The sequence below is a fragment of the Lissotriton helveticus genome, chromosome 5_1 (genome assembly GCF_964261635.1).
Source record: "Lissotriton helveticus chromosome 5_1, aLisHel1.1, whole genome shotgun sequence".
Lineage (NCBI taxonomy): Eukaryota > Metazoa > Chordata > Amphibia > Caudata > Salamandridae > Lissotriton > Lissotriton helveticus.
The window spans coordinates 1,098,257,073-1,098,280,778 of NC_136065.1; the positions used below are offsets into that span (position 1 = coordinate 1,098,257,073).

At 42.8% G+C, this 23,706-nt stretch overlaps 1 protein-coding gene across 8 annotated transcripts in view; it reads left to right on the forward strand.

Moving 5' to 3' along the window:
- The window catches only part of SFR1 (SWI5 dependent homologous recombination repair protein 1), a 240,458-nt gene that overhangs the window by 211,146 nt on the left and 5,606 nt on the right, over window positions 1-23,706 (forward strand). For all 8 annotated transcript variants that reach the window (XM_078643725.1, XM_078643731.1, XM_078643732.1 and 5 more), the window contains 2 exons: window positions 6,898-7,017; window positions 13,806-14,186. In XM_078643725.1, the coding sequence (XP_078499851.1) occupies window positions 6,898-7,017; window positions 13,806-14,186 (501 nt within the window). The remainder of the gene's footprint in view (window positions 1-6,897; window positions 7,018-13,805; window positions 14,187-23,706) is intronic.

Here is a 23,706-nt window from a genome sequence, read left to right on the forward strand (position 1 = left end):
TCCCGCACTCTTGGAATCCGAGCATACAGTATATTTTGTGCATCTAGCTTGTAGAGGTACCTTTTCGTGAATGTGTGTCATTGCGCTCAGCACTGATGGCCACCATGATGTCGCTGTCTAATCTTGTAATTGAATGAGTTATTGCAGCAATCAGGGCTGTGTGAACCATCGCTTTTGCGCCTTCATCAGCCAATGAATTCCCTGCAAAGTGTGTGCGTGTGTGTGTGTGTGTGTGTGTGTGTGTGTGTGTGTGTGTGTGTGTGTGTGTGTGTGTGTGTGTGTGTGTGTGTGTGTGTGTGTGTGTGTGTGTGTGTGTGTGTGTGTGTGTGTGTGTGTGTGTGTGTGTGTGTGTGTGTGTGTGTGTGTGTGTGTGTGTGTGTGTGTGTGTGTGTGTGTGTAAGTGTGTGTGTGTGTGTGTGTGTGTAAGTGTGTGTGTGTGTGTGTGTGTGTGTGTAAGTGTGTAAGTGTGTAAGTGTGTGTGTGTGTAAGTAAGTAAGTAAGTAAAAAATATGAGCCCCTGGCAAGCATTCTTTCAGCAACTTTGCCACCTGTTCCCAAATCATATTGTGCTTCACTGTGCATCTTTCGAATTCCTGAATCCATTTTTGCTCCAATAATGAAGATATTCATTAGGGCTAGGTAGAATAATATGATATTGTCTCTACAGGAATTTGCGATGAACCATCAGTGTAAATGATGTAGTCATAGCGGTATAGAGGAAGTATCTCATTAGGTAGAGGATATTCTTGCTTGTACTGGAGAAATGCTTGTGTTTGTAATGTAGTGTCAAATCTGTAATCTACATCTGCTGCAGGGAGTGAGTTTGTCTATTGTATCCATCTTGGATGTAGAGCTTTTGCATTTGAAACACTAGCTCTGGTAACCGCCTGTAGGGTTGGTACTGGGGGTCACAACAATAATTTGTTTCCCTTGAACCAGGGCACGCTCTCACACTACTTTAGTCTGAACTGCTGTCAGATTTTTTCCTGTTGGTGCAAACCACATTTCAGCATTTGTATAGAGATGTCATTTATATGCATTTGGTACCGTGTCACCTTCATTGAATTTGACGTGTGTACCCGTGACATGGATCACCAGGTTTGTAGTGTTTACATGTGTGTGTCAGCCCGTACGGAACATAAAATTTCCATGTGTTCTCGGGCCCAATGTGTACCTGAAAAATCTGGACGAATAACTGAGTAGAATGATTTTACCAGTTCTACATAATCAGGAATGCTTATTCTACCAAAATTTAGAAATCCAAATATTTACTGTAATATTTTCAGTGTTGGGGGTTGCAGCAATGCACATTTTTCTAAAAAATGAGTCACCAGGCTCTTGCCTTCACTTGATAGCTCGTATTCCAAAAGTAAGGCACTGAGATGGGCAATTTCTTTATTTTTTACATTGAACCTATAGCCCATGTGAGCAAACCCCAAAATTATGTTGTCCGCTCTTGTCAAGTGCTCCATCAGGTCATTGTTCGTTAAGTATGTCATCAACATTTGACAATGCCTGCTCATCAAAATTCTCAAGTAATTCTGTAACTCTGGCTTAAAACAGCCCAGGGCTTTCCTTATACCCTCTGGGTAAACTACAGAATTGTCTGTCAGCCTAGCATTGTGAAGAAGGTCAAATATCTGCTTCCAGACGTTAAATTTTGGCAGAAGAATCAATCCGCTATCTCAAGTGTTGTTTTGTATTTTTTTCTGCACAATGTTATTCATTAGTGTGGCACTGTGTACATTTTGTATTGCAAATATGCGAGTAGCTGTCGTCAAATGTCTGTAATCTAATACGAGATCTGATCTGATCTGATCTGGTATCATTGCTGGAAATGAAGGATTCTTCATTGAAGAGGTGCAACTTTCAATCACACCTTGATATTCAAGTTGTCTTAGGTTTTCCCTAACTTGTTGTTTTACTGCAGTTTTATAGGGTATTGTCTTTGAGGTTGTGGGGTTATCTTTAATTGTTTGTCATGATAAGGTGAGCCGTCATTCCACCCCAGAGGAGCTAGCGCTAAATCCCACTCCTTGGCGCATGAATGTTTAATTTATTCTGGAACGCGGTCGAAGAAAGCCGGTAAAATTCTCGTTTCTCCTTTTGTGCAATCCATTACGTATTCAGGTGGCCAGTCTTTCTCGGCCAGCAAAATATCAGAACTCTGAGTCAGTTCCTCCCCAAAGAGGACATAAATAAACCTGGGAACATCCTTTTCCATCCGTAGCTGTACTTCGTATAACCGATACGGGACACTTACACTGGTATCAGGTGTTTCCACTGTGATATACTCACTCAGCGCTACTCCCAACAGACAATTAGTCAGGTTCTATTGTGACTTCTGCCGTGCTTTCCAGCATTGCCAAGCCTACTCCCTGTTCAGAAGCAGAGTCTCAAATTCTGGGGCAGGACCTACCTTTTTCTTTTTAACCACTTGGCTGCTAAGGGTGTTGGTTGAGCTCCATTGACTTTCCATTGAAATCAATGGAAAGTCCATGACGAGTTACCCTTGTCATTAGCGCTGAAGGGGTTAAATTGAGTTTATATTTTAGGTTTATCTGCCTATTTAATTATGTTTTCATATGAGCGATGTGGATCCTTTCTTTGGTTCACGTGCTCTTCCGATCTCAGCTCTGACAGTCCTCCTCTCTCCGAGCGTCTGTCAGATGTATCCTGAAAGGATTGAGACGCACATGTATCAGTATCCTGATAACTATCCGGTGGTTTAACATTATCACAGCTGTGTAAGTTGTAACATCTATCAGTAGATTCCTGTGTAGGAGACCGGCCCCATGATTTTTTTTTCTTTATTTTTCTTGTTGTTTCACTTCATCTTTGTGGAAGAGGCAGGTGCTTATTTAGTGTTATTCTTTTCAGAATTACTCTTTACCTGTGGTTTTCCTGGTCTAGCTTCCAAATTATCTCTACCCAGCTTAACATGGGTTTCCTCAATCATTTTAGGCAATTTGCGCTCCGATTGTGCAGGAAGCAAATTCCTCAGGCGTTGGCATATAGCGAACACAGCTGCTTTCCCTTTAATGTTACTTAACATTATGGCAGATAGTGTGGCAAAATTGCCCATCAGTTTCATCTCTTAAGTTCAGGGCAGGTGCTTCCCCGTGCTCATTCTGTACCTGTTTTAATACCTCATGTAGAAATGCCAAAGAAGGGGTACCATGTGTTCTGGTATATACTGCAGTTAAGACTGTAACCCAAGTGGCGCGATCTTCTATCAAGGGAGCCATCCCCATTGGCAAGCCATTTGTCAATATCCAGTATTTTTACTGCAGGTCCATATGGGGAAATTCTGCTTCAAGCTGGTTTGTTTTTTTTGCGATCCAAAATGGAATTTCTTCCCTTTTGGTGAGAATTTATCTCATCACTGCATTTAATGTTTGAGGGCTGATGCCTGGTGTAGTTAATTGTGGTGCGATTGCTTGAACTGTATGCACAGAAGCAAGTGTTAATTTTCACATCATAAATTGTGTAAGACTTCTGTATATTGTTACTAGATTATTATATAATCCCCCTATCTGGCCTGCCGTTAGACCATCAACATTGGAATATGGTGTGTATCAGGCTGTGCCCCCTCATTGCTGAACGGGCCCAGTGTCACAATTTGTATATTTTAGGGAAGGCCGCTGTAACCAATTTTGATGTTATTGGTAAGTTTAGAGGAATTTCTACCCCCTCGTAAGGAGTATATTTGTCTGTTGTTTCACCAACTTTGTATTTGTGAAATAGGGGTGTATCCTCATCTACATCAGGGAATTTAACACATAAGTAAAATACCTCTGTTCTAAAAGCTTTGTGTGCCTCTATCACAAAGGTATCTGCACCGTCTACTGTGAGGCGATGTTGAAATAATGTTTGAGTGAATGCAGGTCTGTAAGAAATGTATTGTAGAGTTCGGATAACACAGCGGGAACAATTTATTTTCAAGCTTGAATTTACCAATGGCCGCTGCATAGGATATACCTACTCAGCTGACAAGGATGTTCCCTACCAACTGATGTCTCCAGTTTTAAAAAGGTTTATAGGGATCCCTGAGGAAGCACAATTGAACTACTCAGTTGTTCCATACAAAATAAGAAACCAACCAACGTTGGCAGTGCCATGTCGTGTAGTTTCCACTAACAGTAGGAACTGTGCGTTTGTGGACAACATAAACTTAAGATGATGCCAGACTGATTCCATGCACCTCTGCAGGATATGTTGTCCCTTGGACCAGCTAGCTTGCAGTGCCACTGTTAGCCCCCTAAACCTGAACAGAAAGCGAACAGTTCTGGCAACCACTGAACATGACAACTGTGTTCCCTCATGAACCGTGGTGACAGACTTCAAACTTTTCACTCAGTCACTAGTGCTTTCTTGTGCTCAGAAAAAATATACAAAGAATGCACAAAGGAGCATTTTAAATATGTATTGAACCATAGTATTTCTTGTATAGAAAATATGGGCTGCGATGATTAATAGACAGAAGGAGATAAAGATATGTGTCAACGTAGTGAATAAAACAGAGTTCCACCATTTTGTTGAGACAGGTTATATATGCATACATATAAAAGATTATAACAATCTAGCGTACTGTACGATGCTACCCTTACCTTCTTGTCTAGGGTGTGAATGTACGATCTGCCAAGAAAACCGCCGTCTGGATGATCTAACCCCTTTATCTGGTGGGTAAGAGTATATGACCCAGTCTTGATCACGAACTGGACACCCTTCACGGAGATGTCAGTCAGCTGCTAGGTGAAAGCTTTAGCATGCAGGGACCTCTCGAAGTCAACAGAAGTATCTCCTCTTGTTATGTTAGAAACTGGCATTCTTGCCTCAGGCCGAGATTGTGATCGGGCACACATTGTTTGTGTTCTATAGATAGCTGTGTCACCATATGGATGTAATAATAAAACACATTTCATATGTGAGAGGCCTTGCACAAATGCAGAGGTAGTGTGATAGTATTCTCATGAAGTGTTCCGTGTCGGCAAGGTCGATGTTTCTGCGAAACCAGTCCAAGTGTCACGAATGCAAAATGTGTGTCAAACCTTAATGTGGCACATAGAAGGCAAGTTCAGGAAAGAGGATTGCATACATGCAAGAATAAAACTAATTCCTACCGGGCCTAACTCGTGCACCTGACAATCATACTGTCAGTCCGTTTTTTTATGCATCTCCCTTAGGTCTCTCCCTTTTCTCTCTGCTCTGACCCCATTGGTGCATTTGTTTCCTCCAATGTTCATGCCTGCCTATCCCCCTCTATGCCTTTATTCTCCCTCTTTCTACTCCCATTAATAATCGGTCTAGGGTGACTTACATCCCACATTTTGCAGGTTTGTCGTGCAGTTGTGGTTCCTGTCCTGGCGTTTACAAAACGGTTGTGGAGGATGGCCATTGTCCCATATTTTGGTTCCTGCCATTCCTGATTCACTCTTTCAGCCCTTGTGAGCTGGAAAAGAAGTATCTATTGGTGGCTTGAACAGAGGAGCTTCAGCACATGAATCGACCTCTACAATGCATGTTCAGCTATGGACCAGGTCCTGTGGCAGTAGATGGTTACTGGGCAGTATTCTTGGTAGATACTGATATTACGAGTAGTGTTTCAGAGCTTAAGACTGTTTCATTCCATTTGGATACCAGAGTTGTTTATGTTCTAAACCTGCCTCTCAAAGGTCTCAAGAGCCAGCAGTCGAGGCTTGCTCCAGTAGGTAGTGGAGGGATTAGAACTAAAATACAGAATGAATAGTAATCACGCTGAAGCACAATCTTCAGACGAGCTAATATTTTAAAATAACCTGATATAAAAGTGGGGGATTTAGAATGAAATCCTAAAAATGTGCAGGCGTCTTCTGGTGTCTCTGCCTATGATGTCTCTTCACACTGGCAAAGGGATAATGGAAAGTTGTCCACCCTTCTAATGGCTGTCTCCTGGTGTCAGAAGGTGTGCTCATTTATGGTCAGGTTTAGCTTAGAGTGTGACTTTTAGGTGAGATGGACGTGCTTTTCCGCTCCCAGGTACAGACATGAGGGCCAGATGGGGCGGGTGAGAGTGAGGCAAATAGATCGTGGACAATGAAAGGGAGATACAGGGATGGCCAGGTCAAAGAATGGGTAGCTTTGGGATAGTGAAGGGTGAGTGGTGTGCCCATGTGAGAGTGTAAGATGAACTGTATGTCTGTGTGAGTTCAGGGTGAGCTGTGTGTATGTGTCAGTGCGGGGTGAGAGATGTGCCGGGTGAGTGAGTGATGTGGCCATATGAACGCATGGTGAGCCCTTGCATTAATTGACTACAACATATCAGTGTTATAAATTCATATCTTTTTTAGGGTAAACCACCTTGCGTTACCAGTATTTTTAGAAACCCACATTAACATGAAAGAGCCACAGAACTCCTACTGAAACATTGATTTTAATAAACAATAAGTAAATATTGCTTAAATAGCTGGTTGAAATAACCTTTCATTCTATGCAAGCATCACACATTCACTCTCCTATGCCTTGTTCTGCCCCACATCCACACCATAGATACCACAAAAGGTTTAAAGTCACAATTGGATACTATTTAGATGAAAACGTCACATACTTAGAACCTTACCCGTGCCCGGACTCATCAATATTGCATGGAGACTTTGCGGTTAGATGCAGGGTAGGGTCCATCAAGACACCATACTTTTACAGTGATCCTGATATCACAATAGGACGCCCATTTTCTTGTTTGACTTATTGTCACCCTTGATTACGTGCAAAATTCAAATTTGTGGAAGTCGGTGAGAAAAGGCTCTTGCTTTTTAAAGGTTGGTACATAAGAGAACTCAATTACCCACTATAAAAATGAACTATCTTCAAAAAAGCTCAAAAACACATTGCAGCTTGTTGTTTTGTGTTTGCCTCTAGAGTGAAGGACCATCTGGCTTCACAATGGAAAGCCCATCGGCAGGATCTCCATCGGTTTGCAGCACTCCCCCTGTGCTTGTGTCTCCAGCTCCTTTGCAGAGTAATCTCTCTGCTAAACAGGTATGAGTAACGCAAGTCAAACTATGGTAGTGCCTATTCAAGTGTCCTTTTGTAATTGTTTGTGTTTGTTCTTTCTTCTCCATGTGATTTCTGATTTAAAAATGTAAATTACCATTAAAACAAACTCCTATTTGGCATATCTTCTGCTGTGGGTTGTAATAAGCAACACTACAAATGGGAATCATTCATGGTTTTGTGAGGTGCCTCAAAATAAGTATCTTCTTATCTAGTTCGTGATTTTGTTTAAGAGGAAGTGGCACACAAAAATGCTTACAATGAAAACTTAAACGAAAGGCAAAAATCTCCCATGAGGTAAAATTATCCAATAACAGTGCAGCTACAGTCAACCAATTGATTGTGAAGCCCTTCAATGGATAGCGAGTGACTTTATCAAGGGGATCAAATCGACAAGTGTAACTTTTCGTGTGGGCTATTAAGAAACCACTATGGGATCCAAAAGGAATTATTTATTCAGTGTGGGAATCTGTTTATTGAACGAATTATATTAAAGTAAACCCATCATTATGTGAGGTCTGCCTTGGTAGTGTAGAAAAGTAAAGCGTGTCACATTTGCAATTGCAAATATTAGTGTTCTCTAAAAAAAATAGGAGACATTTGCTGCACTCATTTTGAATTCCTGGCCCTACATATGACTGAAAACCTGTGTCACAAATTCCTCTTTCTGATTATCTAATGAGTAGCATGTAATGCCTATAAGTGGTAGCTCTGGTCTCTTCAAGAATTACTGTCTCTTTGTGAACTGCATACCAAAATGTAAGAAAAAATAAAGCGATTGAAGGGGATGGCAAACAAAGCTGTTTGCATAATGTATCTGATAGACTTCTAACCACATATTCCTTACCGTAGAATTATCCACAGGCGCCAGACTGGATACGGAAAATGTTTGTGAGCACTACCCCCGCATGCTGATAGGTGACATTGATCGGCTCCATGTGGCATCGTCCACGCCGGAAGTGACAGCCTGTATAGGCACCACCCCAGCATGCTGACATCATTTCTTTTCTTTCCGTGCCAGTCAGCGCAGATCTGGAGAAGAGCTACCCTGTTGCGGGACGTATTGACTCACGGACACACGAGGTGAAGGTAATGCCGGCTTTATTGGTTTAAACAAGCGTCGGCGGCGAATCACACTGCGATAATAGGGGAGAGGTGGCTCAGAGTCTATCTCAGTCGAAGAGAGACGCTCTTTCCAGTGCTCCAGTCCGGTTCTTCTCCTCTCCCGGGCGCTTCTGGGTGATGTAGTCCCCGGATCGGCCTTCGTTGCCGCCACAGTCAATAAAAAAGAAAAGAAAAGAAAAGGTAGACTTGCGTCAGTCGGGTGCGCTCTTATGTACAGAGCTTCGGGAAAGGGAGTGAGGCTTCACACGCGTGCACAAAGTTTTTAGCTCAAGGGAAGTGCTATACTTAGTGCCGGTGGTGTGAAGGACAGGGGAGTGTAGGGGACGGTCGAGTGATGGTTCAGGGTGGTTTAAAACCCTATTTACCCGCCCAGCCTACGATACGGGAACGTACCTGGGAGAGCCACGCTTCCCGTGAAGCGTGGCTAGGCTCTGCGCCTTGTCGTTGGCCTCCTGGCTTCTCTGGTTGACGAATCGCCTCTGCTCTCAGGTCTTCTCCGCTCGTCTCCGTTTCCTCACTGTCCTCTATTCCTCCGTCTCCGCTCTTGACTTCGCTTCTTCCCTCACCTCTCCTCACTCCTTCACTTCCTCCGGGTGATGAACACACCGGTATGGTGTTGTTTCCGGTACTTACTCCATCGCTCACGTCACAACTGGGGGCGTGTCTCTGCTCTAGCTCAGCCCAGTTAAAGAAGCAGTGTTCCTCTTTACTTTCCAGTTCGGGTAAGGCAATGTCTGAATCTGTCAGTCTCCAGTTCTCCGGTTGCTGAATAGAAAAAGGGGAGAGGGTATTGTTCATATGTCCATGGGGTGTATCACGATACAAGGGTTTGTCCTGCTTCCACCTGTCACATACCCCTTAGTCAATTTTTGACTATTCTTTTTTTACTTTTTGTTTGAGTCTTTTTGAGGTTTTTCTCCTGATGTGCCAAGGATGTCCGTCCTCTTGACAGACTGGCTTCAAGCCCTGCGGCGTCTGTCACTGCTCGATGTCGGTGACAAACCCACATCTTGTATGCCTCCGGTACCTCAGGTGTGTACACGATCCAAAGGCCTGCTCTGATGTCTGCACCATGAGCTCAAAGGCCTTAAGGGAGTGATCCCTCAAGCTCGATGCAGCGACGATCCAGATCCCAGTTGAGAGGAAGGTCCCTGGAGCAGTTGAGGAGTCTGAGATCCTTTCCGCACTTAAAGTCATCATGTGGGTTCTGCAGATTGTTTGGAGTGGCTATTCCCTCCCCTTCAAGACTGTCCCTCCTCCCACGCCACCTGCTTGCGACAGGCTGACAGAGGACCATCTTTCTTTGCTCCTCCAGGAAGTGTCAGCTCTCTTGGCCAAGGGAGCCGTAGAGGGGTGCCAATGCCAGAAGTCGGTCATGGTTGCTATTCCTGCTACTTTTTGTTGCCCAAGTAGGATGGAGGCCTTTGTCCTATCCTAAACAGTAGGCACAGCATCAGAGAAATCTCTCTGAGATGGCCCAGATATCGGAGGGAACTGCTAAAGATCTGCATTAGTGGTTAACAAACTGCGATTGGGTCAGTGACAGACCCATCTCTCCTCCAACCAGATCTGACAGTAGTAACAGATGCCTCATTCCTGGGATTAGGCGGCCATCTGGGAGAGGTAGATATTAGAGGCCTGTAGTCTCAGGCAGAATCCGGACTCCACAACAACCTTCTGGAGCTCCAGGCGCTCCAACTGGCATTAAAAGCCTTTCTGACCTCAATGAAGTAGAGGCTAGTGCAGGTGTTCACATACAACACCACCACCATGTAGTACTGCGACTAAAAGGGCAGGGGATGTAGTGGACCCTTTCTCAAGAGGCCCCACATCTCTGGACATGACCAGCCACCCCTCTTCAAATCCACTATTGCACATAGGTTCTTTAAAGGTTTACAACATATGTTTCCTCCTTCTCCCTTTATAATGCCTCAGTAAGACCTTTATCTCGTCCTGACATTTCTGATATGCGCTCTCTTTGAACCCTTGCACAACTGTTCTCTCAGGCTCCTTACCATCAAAACGGGCTTCTTGGTAGCAATAACATCTGCCCGGAGGGTCAGTGAGCTTCAGACTTTGGCATCCAAGCCTCCATACTCGAACATCTACCAAGACCAGCTGGTTCTATGCACTAGAGCTTCTTTTCTGCCAAAAGTCGTCACTCCCTTTCATGTAGGCCAGTCCGTCTACTTTTTAAACTCAACCACATCCCTCTAAGGAAAAGGAGTAACTTCACCGACTGGAACCAAAAAGAATGTTGTTGTTCTACATTGAGCGCACAAAAGAGTTCCGCTGGACGACCAACTCTTTGTTGGGTATATCGGAACAAAGAAGGGAAAGGCTGTGCAGACACAGACCGTCTCCTGATGGATTGTGCTCTGCATTAAAATATGCTATGCAATGGCTAAAAAGCAACCCCCTGAGTGTTTGTGTGATCCTTCCACCAGAGCCAAGGATGCGACCACTGAATTAGCTGGAGTACCGGTCCAGGACAGTTATCTGGCAGCAACGTGGGCTTCCCTGCACACGTCCAAAAAACTCTACTACCTGGACAGTTGGGTCCATCACCCGTTCGGTCCTGCAGGCCTTTTTTTGCTATGAGATTTTTTTCGCAGACTCACCTCCATGGAGGTATTACTTGGATATCTATTCTAAGGTAAAGAATATGCGGCTAGAAGTCTCTATCAGATGGACAATTTACTTATCTTCGGTAACTGCTTATCTAGTAGAGACTCTTATCTGGCTGCAGATTTCTTACCGACCCACCCAACCTGCCTGCTCTGCGAACGGATGTCTAGGGACAGGCTTTTTCCCTTTCAGGGCCCTAGATTTCCACATCAGTGGTCAGAGTTCTTCGTGGAAGGTCTTGAAAGGTAACGGACGCCAGTGTGCTGGGGTGGCACCAAATAGACACCGTGCACATCTCTTCTGGCGCCACGACACCATGTGAAGCTGATCGACGCCACCTACCGGGGCAGAGGTACTGCTCATGAAAATTCATCCCGTCCGCCAATTTCTTACCTGGCATTAAGGTCAGTGCCCGCTCTGGAGCCTGCCGCCTCGCCAGGTGTCCACTTTTTTCTGCACCAGGGGTCCTCTGTAACTTTGTTGACCGGCACCTGACTCCTGTAATATACTTAGCACATGTGAATTAGCTCCTCCCCCCTTCCTGAGCCGCCCCATGTTGCCATCACCAATTATCCTCAGTCTGCGCGTCATCATTCACCAAGTCACCCTCCTTCAGACTCCACTCATCGTAATCCAGCATTGTGTCTTCCATACCCCCAACACATTGTTCCTCACATACTGCTTACCAATGTCGTTGCATGTCATGCCTTACATATGCTTGTTGCGTCTTGAAGTTCTAGTGGCCCTACCATGCCCTCTCAACTATTCTGTCTATGCATGATGCCACGTCCCCTGTTGCTCCTCGCTAGGTGTTGCTCTAAGCCCTCTTGAATGTTGCTCTGACAAGGCCACCCTGGACCTTCTTGGGTCAGTGTTCGTGCAGTCCAACTACGCCATCCGGCTGGCTGCACTGAGCCCTAGCTGCCTTAATTTCTCCTCGGTTCACTGAAGCCAAACTGTGCTCTCCCAAGTCAGCCTTCCTGAAGCCTGGCTTCACCTGCCAAAAAAGACAAACAAAGGCCTGGTGTGCTGGTCCCTACAGCCCTGGAAGCCTGGGCAACCAGCCAACTGGTGTGCTTCTCGAACTGCGCCACTGAGACCCCCACCCAGAAACCTATGCCCCCACAATGCTGCTCGCCCGTCCCTCCCTGCTCCGTGGACTAGCCTCTCCCCCACCCCACACCACCAGCTCTTCCTCTGAATCTTCCTCACCACATATCTCTTCGCCTTCACTCAACTCAGTAGAGCTGCCACAATGGCAGAGCCTAGGCCCCCTGGGGGGCCCCTTGTTGCCTCGTTCTGATCCAATTCCTCTCACATGGCATTGGCACCCCCGTTTCCCCCACCTCCCAAAAACCTGCGGCATACCTTTCTGCACCCTCGCTGGGGCCGCCAAGCATTCCGGGTCCCGCCGCTGCTGTCTCCACCCGCGGAACTTCCTGGCATCTCATTCCCTGTCTGCGGCGTGAAGCAGCTGGTGTCAAAAGTTCACGTCCCACCCACATTAAACAGTTTAGTGGCCTCTTTCTTCCATCTCGAGATGCCCCTTTTGCTCCCCATAATGTGCCTCGTGGAGGGGGTGTGATGCTGCAGAGAATACGCCAGTACTGCTGCCCCGACCCCCTCTGACTCATGGCGCAACGGATGGCAGCCTCGTGCCATCACACCGTCAAACGTCTTCCCATCGGGCAAGAAGAAAACCTTTCCTTTACACACAGACACCACGAGACCTGCTGCATATCCAGTGCAGACCATCGCTCTCTACACATGTAAGTGACCAAAAGCACAAAGCACTCCCTGACCATACTAGCACCCGTGTTACCTACTGACAAAATGGTGGCTGGTCACCAAAAATGTCTTGTTATATATGGGCTGTGAAATAGCCCAAAAAGCGCCCAAAACGTCAGTCGCAGTCGTCAGACTGCACCATCTCCCCCCATAATCCTGAAGCCTAGGAGTGACCTGAGTAAAAGAGCTTAAAAACATGTTGAAAAAATGGAGTTTCCCAATTTAAAAAAAATCTTAAGTTCTTAAATAAATTCTTGGGTCGTAAATTGGAAAGGAATCTGAACAGTGGGGAAAGGTGGTCTGTAAAGCTCCTGTGTGACAGCTTATTAGAGTTTGTAAGCTGCAAGAGTGGGTTTTAACTTTCATCAGTTTTAACCAGACATTTGGTAAATTTTCATTTACCTGAAGTTGGAAAAGCATGATTGTTGTGCAGAATCTTTATCTTTCTCATCAGGACTGTCCCAGGGATAATGGAAGGAAATTCGAATGTAACTTTGGGACTACTTATGTAAGACTATTTTCACACAGTGTTCTTTAGTCATGTAACTTGTTGATGTTGCTTTGCTTTAAGGAAATCTGCCTGTTGTCTTTTTGTTCTGGGTTTTCTCATTACAGTGTTCACTGAAAGTGGGTTGATTCTCCCTGTCTCCCACCTTTGCCCTGTGAGTATGGTCGTAGGGTATGTGCTTACTGATTGGTCTCAATGAAGAGTCACGCAGAGGGGGTGGGTGGCTTAACACCTTCCTTCAAGGATGAGGGAGGGGTCTGTGCGAGTCTTTGGGAAGTCACAATAGAGAATCCTCTGAAGGCAATATTCGTTTTGTGACCTTAGACCAAACCTGTGTAAACATACCAAAGTCCTGTTTAATCTTGCTTGGGACTATAAGACTTTGCTTTGATGGTAATTAGAATTAAACAGTAAAACTTTTCACCCTATCTCAAGGAATAGTACGTTCTGTACTAGGTTCAAAGCTATCTCAAATTGTAGATTATCACTGTCCTCAAATTCCCAACAGTCATTCTTTCTATTTATGTAGCCATCTATCTGTTCACTCTTCCTTTCAAGCACTCACACACCGAGAAGTTCTCATTGCAGAAAAGAAATAATAAAGTCCAATGATTTCCCTCTCGCTTTCTAACCCTGAACCTACTTCTCAGTAAAGATGCACACCAAGTATATAAAGACCTTCTGAGTTTTGCTGAGGGATTCCATTAACTTTTGTTTTCCTTAGCCTATGAGTGCAGCTTTAAGAGAACGGCTGAAGAAAACACGACGCTCGTTTAGTTCATTTACTAATGTGGCAAAGCGTCTAAAAGTGGACTGTGAAGAAACTGACACTACAGCTCCTGAGGATGTGTTTTTGGTAAATAAGTGCCCTACATCTCTTCAAGAAAGCATTGCTGAAAAATCTGACGACCCTCCAACTCAACAAGACCAGCCTTCTCTTAGGCCCACAATCCGAACTCCGTTGAATTCTCCACATACTATTTCCTTGGGGACGGATGTTAAGCTCCGAGATCTCTTAGAGGAGAAGAGAAAACTCATGAAGAAGGTTCAAGAGAAAGAAGAGCTTCTTCGAAGGCTAAAGATGGTCAAAACATACAGATCAAAGGTAAGATGAAAAAAACACACCAGTTTACAAGATCAAAGATTTCCAAGACACTGTAGAGATTCCTGGGGGTAAATGGTCACAATAACCCTGGTGATGTGTAAATTTCTGAAAGGTCTGTATGCACATTTGGTTATTCCAACTCAATGATTGTTGTTTATTGAGAGCAGCATAGAGAGTTTCCATGCATAAAACAAAGCAGAATTTCTTAGGAAATAAAAATCTGAGCAGCTAGAGCAGAAATTAATTTTTTCATTATTGAAGGCGTGTGAAACGTTAAGAATCCAACTTAGCAGAGAATGTTTGAGCTTGAGACAATGATGCTAACATTGGTATCCAATCAATATATTTCAAATGATATTGTCTCTTTGAAATATAACGCTATTCTATTGTCTCTATGACAGAAATATCCCTTTCTAATATTACCTAGATCCTCATACTCAATCAGTTTGCAATCATTGTCTCATGCTGTCACCAGGTTACTAATGCTTTCTTGTCTACCAAAAGGCCTAGTCTTGTTCAGTAAGATCCTCACCTGAGGTAGACAAATTGCAGCTTGGTAACAAAGGAAACAGGTTAATTTCTCAAGTGGTGTAACGTGCTCCAACTGTAATACTGTTCAAGCGGCATGGCCCTTCTGATGAAGCCAGAGGATGATTGAATAAGCAAATTGATTGACTGCATGGTCATGCAGGAGCAGGGTGTACTTTTGCTTAGGTCTACCTAAGGAAGAAGCATACGATATTTAGAGGTGGAGAACAGATACGTTTCTAGAGATTTACGAAAGTTAGTAATGTTGACAGGATGTGGAAAAAAGTCCCTCTGTTTTCAGAGAACTACAGCAAGTCAGTTTCCCTGGGCCTCTTTCTACAATGTATGGGAACCAATGGAAAAACGAAAACTGTGGTATCAAATCATAGAAATCTAGTGTTAAGAAAATACAACTAAATCAAAAATTAAAAAGGAAGCTATTCTAAGGGAAACATCATTTTAATTAAAAACCCAAATACCATTAAACTTGTGGAGTTTAAGGGCAGTGAGGTCTTTTTAAGAGTCAGTGGTGGGTGGATTTTAGGGTGGTGAGAGTTTTTAGGGCTCTGGTATGGGCCTGGTGTAGTGGTGGGAGGGTTTTTTAGGATTTTAGGATGAACTAACTTTAGGTGCGGTGAGTTCGTTTTAGGGTTCAGGGATGAATGTAGGGGTGTTCAGGGGTTTTGAGGTTCATGCATGGGCAGAGGTTAGGACTGGAGAAGGTTTGTAAGGTTTTAGTGATGGTTGCTAGGGGTGTTAAAGCGTTTTTAGGGTTCAGGAATGGGTGGAATTTAGGGGTGATGAATGGTTTTATTGGTCAGACATAGGTGTAATTTAGGTGTGGTGAGGGCCTTTTGGGTTCTGGGATGGGTGGAGTTTAGGGGTAGAAAGTGCTTTTAGGGTTCAGGCATGGGTGGAGTTTAGGGGTCAGGAATGGCTGGAGTTTAAGCATAGTGAGACGTTTTTAGGGGGCTCGGATGGAAGGTGTCTAAGGGTTGTTAGTGGGTCACGAATAGATGGTGTTTAGGGTGGTGAGGGGGTCAGTGAACTAAAAACATCCAAAATAATTGTTTGACAATGTACAATAAATGTATCTGAAGTAATATCCTCTGAATTAAAGCAGTGAAATAAATAACTCTGACAAAAATGTTACTTAAAGGAAGACCTGCAACCATTGCATTTATACCATAACAAATAAGCATGCAAATTCGAATAAACAGTCCATGAACTGGTTTCTATGAAATTGTAAATGCCATTCATCCTGCACCTTTCCATTAAACAGTTTAGGTGAAATGGTTTCTCAGGAATGGTATTACATGATATTGTTTTTCTATTAAATCACATACAACCCCCTTCTGCGATTAGTAGCACCTCTCTTCTTCCACCCTCCCACATAATGTCTGCTGAGGCCACTGCAGAATTAAAGATCGAGCAGGATAAGTCAAGTGCTTTGCCATGTTCTTAACCTGGCTTGCAGTCCCCGAGGTAATCGTGGGACAGGGGCCTGCTGGAGTGGGCATCAGTTTAAATACAATTCGGTTTATTATCTCACACATGCTCAATCCCTCCTGTGCTGCATCCCAATAGATCAACGGACCTTCGCCACTCTATTTGAGAAGATCAGAAGCAAATCATCACATAAATAGTAATCACAATTTATGATCTAGTTTAGTCGATAATGCGTTATTTAAAGTTGTAAAGATTTTTTCTTTTTCAAAGTTTAGGAGATCATCTCTGTTGAGAATAAGTTTTATTCATATTAGTTGCAAAATAATCAGTCTTGTAAGGAATTGATAAAAGAAGCTGATCAATTTAAATATAACAAAAAGCATGTTCTACAAAGGAAGAAATCCCTATTATGAGAATGGCGCCAAAGGTGTCAGTAGAAACCCATACAGATTTGAAATTTGAAGGAGAGTGTGATCAAGCATAAAGCTCAAATATCGAAAAGTCAATAATCGATCATAGCAAAACTTCACATAAAGAGAAGTTCACAAATGCAACTGCAATCAGTGGCAAAACGAAACGAGGGCAATAGGGCGTGGCGAGGATGAATGGCAGGAGAATGGCATACGGCTTTAGGCGTTAACCTACTCTAGGAACAGGTACTATTATAAACAGCCCTTGGCTAGCTTATGTTTAAAAGCTTTCTGTATTGTTGGGTTTCGCAGAATTTTACGAGGAGAGGGAGACTCTTACCCTGGACAAGCCAATTTCAAGAGCATGTATGATTATCCAAACTACTGATGGTCTAGAGCCTCATCTCCCAGTTGTCAGAAACCCCTGGGTGAGATCTTTGCTCTCTAAAGCCCCGATGTAGGTAAAATAGATTTACCGATTTTTAATTACCGAATTTTACCGATTCGGTAATTAAAAATCGGTAAATCTAAGGGGTGGATATGTAGGAACATCCAGATGTTCCTTTTACCGAATCGGTAAATATCTGTATTTACCGATTCGGTAAATACCGACCGGTAATGCCCCATTCATTCTTATGGGCTTTGAAGCCCATAGGAATGAATGGGGCATTACCGGTCGGTATTTACCGAATCGGTAAATACAGATTTTGACAAGGGTGCAGGGGGTGTCACTTTAACACCCTCTAGCACCCCCAAAAAAGATTCGGGTGCCATGTGGCAGGCATACCTGCCCTAAGGGCAGGTCTGCCTGTCATATGGCACAGGTGTGCATGCACACATGTGCATGCACACCGGAATCGGTATTTTACCATCAAATATATTTGATGGTAAAATACAGATTCGGTAAGGGTTGTGGGACTCTGAAGAGTCCCACCTACATATCGAAATTAACGAATAGGTAAAAATACCGATTCGGTATTTTACAGATTCGGTAAATTTACCTATCTGTAAATTTACCGAATCTGTAAAATATGTGGCCCTACATACCATTTTGTAAATACCGGTCGGTAACGGCCGAAAATACCGATTTTCGGCCGTTACCGACCGACCTACATCCGGCCCTATGTTTCAACTGGGTGTAATTCGGCACAGATTGCTTTTCCCATCTAGACAATATGATCCCAAAACAATACTGATCTGCCCTAGTAATGGTAGGTTGCCAAAGCCCTTCGAACATCTAATCTTATTTAGTAAGGCGTATGATTTCCCCAGGCGCCGATATTTTTATCTATTTTAAGATCCAGCGGCTTATACCAGTTTAGACCAGCCCTTCACTCTTTGCAGATGCTTGCCGAACCTGCCGTTATAACTGGTGTAGGGTCCTTCTTGACAAGTGCTCTATATCTGAATGCAGATTTGAGTTTATAAATAGTGTACTTAATCAAGATGGAAACTGTTGATATGAATTGCTTGAACTGGGTGGTTTAGATGTTTCCTGTTTTAGAGTTTTTAGCTTTTTAGATATCTTTTATTTGTTTTTGTTAATCATGTATTTATTCTAAGATTGGTGTTTTTGCCTTGTACCTTGTACTTTTATGATTATTAAATAATAAAATAAAGCTTTTAAAATTAATCAAAAGTCAAAAAATTTTGCAATTAGTGTTGCATCTTCTACTCCTCACGTTCAGTCATCTTTTAGGGCTCCTCCTGGGAACAGGTTCTCTCTTCATCTTCTCACACAAACACAATTGATTCACAAGCAGTAATGTCCAAGTGTTCACATTTGTTATTTTACTCTAAACTACACATTAGGCTTTTTCATTCTAAACATTCTTTCCCACAAATAGAACTACATCTCTGAACGTCTACTTAAATAAAATGTATGTTAGCTAACAATGGTCATTTAGAAATAGAGACATCTACAGTAACAAAATAAACCTATTTACTCGATGTTATCCTTTGGAAATAAAAAAATGTTAAAAATAGGTCAAATTCAGTGCAAGTACTGCATTCTATGTGTAGCTGGTTATTCTTCATCATTTTAGTAAATGATAAATTCTTAACAAGCATTTCAATTTTTCTTTGTATAAGTAGAAACATTTTGCTGAGTTGCATGAAGCATTTACTTAATTTAAAAAACATAATGATGGAAAGGTCAAGAATTAAACATTTGATGAGTGCTTCAGCACATTTTAGTCAAATTACTCGTTAACTCCTTAAGTGCTGCCGTCGGCCAACGGTCGTCACGGGCACTACCTCCCCAGTGCTGCGTGCGACCGCTGGACGTCCAGTTCAGCACTGGATAATGGACAGCGCAGCACTGGGGAGGTTTATTTACGGCGCTCCTAAGGTGCTAATCAATGCAGCTCGTAGATACCTATTGCCCGGGATTATTAGTACCTGCTCCAATAAGATCTTTATTGTCTGATGTGACTACTTTGTATTGCTGAAATCGAGGTGCCAGGAGTTCAACAGCTTTAGATAATTGACCTCTTGACTGGGATTTAGGGGCACATGCATCATTGTGTTTTAGCAGTCGCAAAGGGGCAGATTCGCGATTACTTAAATTGTGATTGCATTTAGGGAATCGCAAATTGCGATTCCCTAAATGCAATGCAAAAAAAAATATCATAATTTCGCTTTTAACAAACGCAAATTTGCGAAAACTTTGAAAAATGCATTTTTGTGCATTTTTCAATGCATTTTTGTGCATTTTTCAAAATGTTCGCAAATTTCTATGTTGCACACAACCTGTTTTTTAATTGCACTTTCAGGGGTGGATCTGGGTGTCCTTTTGGCACCCTTGAAAATTGCATCCGCAATTTGCGAGTATCTATTTGGTACTCGCAAATTGTGCATGCAATTTCCATTGATTCTTATGGGCCTCTAGGCTCATCGGAATGAATGGGAAGCCATTTCTTATTTGCGAGAAATAGGAATGTTTTTGCGATTCCTACATGCATGAGGAATTGCTGTTCTTAAATTTCGATTTCTTACAAATCGCAATTTAGGAATCGCAATTCCTATGTTTGATGCATGTGGTGGCCTTTAGTCTCATCTGGTGATTTTCACTTTTCTAAACTAAAGTGATTGAGTTATTGCACTGTACTTTTTAAGTACTTGCACGGAACAACACCAGTTTAAGGCAACATTATTCCTTCTGTTCGGGCAATGAGAGATTAGTTAGTAATCCCGATATGCATTATTTTGAGCACTGACAAGCCATTCTGAAGATCCTGCACTGGAAAAAAATAAATACATGATCCAATTGATTTAGTGACAACCGTAGACCTACTTCTGCAGAGACCACTTGGTAAGCCTGGTGCTGAATGAGACATCCTACTTAAAAAAATCTATTGAGGCAGCACCACCAGGAATAGACAGTGCAGAGTGATGTTGAGCTCTGACTATTGATAGCACGCTCAACTCACAACTTTTCAAAACTACCGAGAGCTCTAACAAGTTAGAGGTTTAGCAACAAAACACCATTTGTTCCTGTGGAAACTGATTATTGGCAATCCTGGTAGTTTGTGTTTAGAAAATGTAAAAATATATGTGTCAGGACAGTAAATTGTAATCAAATTTCGCCCACAAGGGATTGGGTAGAATTTACAGTATACTTACCAAATTGAAGAGGTAAACACATTATCTGAAATCTGTAAAGAATGAAACAGTATGACAAAGGGGAAAAGGGTGGGGACAATAGAAATACGTAGGATGCTTTCATATGGGTGTAAATATCCAGCATGCAACCTTCAATTTTAAAACATTTCCCTAGCTCTTACAGAGAGGTTCTTAGGAGCGGCCTTTTAATTCCACATAAAAAACACTACAGCTCATGTAAATACTGAGGCACAATCCAATATATTTCTTTGTTACTATATTTCTCAAAGGGTGACCGGTCTACAGTTTATAGGTATTGCAGGTATATTTTGTATTTGAGGTGGAGCAGTGAATTGTTCATGGGTTTACCTAAATATTACTGACTTTCATAACCCAGACTCACCTCAACTATCACAAATCTCTTTCAGGAACTCTGCAAAAAATAATATATGGTATAAAGTACTGCCTGTGTTACATTATAAGTCCATTGAAAGCACAGAGGAGTTCCATAACCATATAGAGGAATGGGTCCAAAGGCCTCGTTCCTTTATGAGGGTACGGAACTCCGAGGTGACTTGCAATATCCTCATCATGTATTCCAGTGGGTACTTAATGCCATATAATACATAATCTCCCCATCACCTTTCCCACAAACCACTTAAAACCTTGGTGCATAACTCATTCATATGAAAGAGCGAGCATATTTGCAAACATGAAAAATACAAATAAAACCTCTAGTTCAAAATTGACACATCCAAAACATGTTAGATATTTTTTGCAAACATTATTAGAAACCGTTCAATACAAGTCAGTTAAAATAAAAATCAATAAATGCTGCAGTCACTCGAAATGGTTAGAAACACACAACGTTTCTAACTTTTCTCTAACTATCTTAGGAGTGCAAATAATAAACATGATCTCTCTGCTTATCAATGTAAACTAGAAAAAATATAGCAGAAGAAAGAAAAGGAACGTTCCGTTTTTGTTTCTTTAAAGAGCTGCTTCAATTATGCTCTGCTGCTAGCTCTGGCAGCAGGCTTTGTGAGAACTCGCCTGTACTAACTTACAACAGTCCAGCTCTGACATCTTTTCTTTATAATTTGCAACTGGGTGTGTCAAAAGTCACCGATCATAAAAAAGTTAGAGTATGACATTTATACAGGGATTATAGAATCACATGTATTATAAGTGAATTGCAGTTTTTCTTGAAAGTAATCAGTTTCTACCTCTCCTTGCCAGTCATGCTAAATCCTGTTCCCACCACTACAAAACCATATCTGTGCTCCTTCAAGTTGCTGTCCACTAAAAATACCATTGAGCTATTTAAAGATGTCAGCATCTCCGGCTGAAAAGCAGACTCGTGCCCAAATATATTCAAGTATATTTTCCTGCTATCCTCTGCTGCCATACCCAGTAGAGGTAATGAATTCCTACCATTAATAGGGCAAGGTCTTAAGTGACCTAAAACATTTTATGTAAAAGAAGCTAGGACTTCATCAGTCGACACAAGGAACTGCAGACCTATCTCCATAGGTACACTTCTGGGTAAGCTTACCGAAAAAAACACTTTTTTTCATAGATAGATGCTTTATCCGGTTGAGACATTGTTGTAAATTTCACTTCCTTGTAAGAAACAGTATCCTGCCAGACGACAAACAGGTTTCTGACCTGAAAGAGTAAATGAATCTCCATTTATTGGTCACGGCAACGTCCTCAAGCACATCGCTGATTCTAATAGATCGGCTACTCTCCACCTACTTGACCTCTCAACATCCTTCTAACCCATTAACCACAAAAATCTACTTCATAGACTGATCGACACAGAAATCTACTGTCCTTATTTGAATAAAGTCCTCACTCTCAGAAAGAGCCCAATTTGTCCTGCATCCTCCATTATGCTGAACATTATTAATCACCATCCAGACAGGTGCCCTTCATGTCTCAGTGATAGTTCCTCTTAGGTTTAATGTACATCTGTCACCACTGCTTCAGTCAGTCAGTTCTATAAGGCTTACTTGTAATAGCTACACTTATGACATCCAAATCATCTTAAACCTGCAAAAAAATCCTTTGGGCCTGAACACATGGACCTCTGCCAATGGCTTCAGGACGTAGACCAGTGAAAGCTGCGGAAGTATCTTAAAACTTAACCTCTGTAAAACAGTCATGTTGGCCATTTCTAATTGCAGATTTCTCAGCTTTTAATATGTTCCAAGCACCAGACTGGATCAGGGTAATTTGTCAGCAATGCTCCGGTGCTCCGTTAGGTGATATAGTCGGTTCCATGTTGACTCCATACCACTCTGGAGGTGACGGAGCAGTCTTGCCACTCCTGTATGCTAACGTTGATTCATTTTCTTTGTGTGCCTTCTGCATGGATCCGGAGATTGGCTCCCAAGTTTTTATGTTTCTAACTATTCCAGAGCTTCACACAATGTGTTAGGGATCGATGTTCCCACCTAAGGTGACAAGATTCAAGCTGTATCAAGACTGTAGGATGCAGATATCGCTCACGAACCTGCACAACATGTGCCTTTGGTGCTCAATTTGTATGACCAATAAACCTGAATCCCCTAATAGGTGATTTGAGACCGGGAGACAAAGCTCTACATTTCCTACCAGAAGACGAAGTTGTGGTCTTCAGAGAAATCCTGCTCCAAGTCCCGGGGCTGTTCCCAGTCATGATGCCTTTTCCGTGACCAGTCCACTTCCCGCTTTATATATTAGGGTAAGTCAAAATTGAAATACAAGGACAAAACAAGCAAAGTGGAACTCCACTCCATTACACCACACTGGTTATAAAGCCTCATGGGCATTAAGATTATAGTCACACCCATTCAGGGATACCAGTTATGGTCCGAATGCTGCCTTAATTCCTCGGGTCGCCATCGAGCCCCCAGAAAATCAAGAACTTTAAGGAGGCCTTCTGCAAATCTTTAATGCATTTCTGGCTCCTTCTAGCAAACCTTTGGGCCCGTATAACTCCAGGGGCCTCCAGTTGGACTGTTGCTGGCAGGCCCTCCCCGATGCTGTCTGTCCCCAGAGTGCTTGTTATCGTATCCCTTCTGATGCCAGTACAGACTTCTACACTGGTTCCAAGATCCTTGGCGGTACCTAATTCAATGTCTGCACGAGGTCAACTGATGTGCTACAAGATTACAAAATCTGCTTTAGTTTATCTTTAGTGGCTCACATCCAACCAGTGTGAGGCAGGATTCAGTATTTCTTCTCAGGTTGGTGATCTACCACGTCCAACAGATGGGTCTTTCAAAATGTCCAAAAGGGCTATGCACTGCCTTTCTTTTTCTCCCCTTCTAAGTCCCTCCCGCTCCAGAATGAATGAATTTCAGAGAAGCATCTGTCCATCCTGCTGCAGACGTTACACCTTTTAATCTTGAAGGGTGCCATTGAATGGATACCGGACTCCGAGAGAGGCAGGGTTGCTATTCACAATAACTCCTCACCCCGAAAAAATTAGGCGGCTCTGGCCTATCCTGGACCTTCGAACTCTGAATGACTTCTTTAGGAAG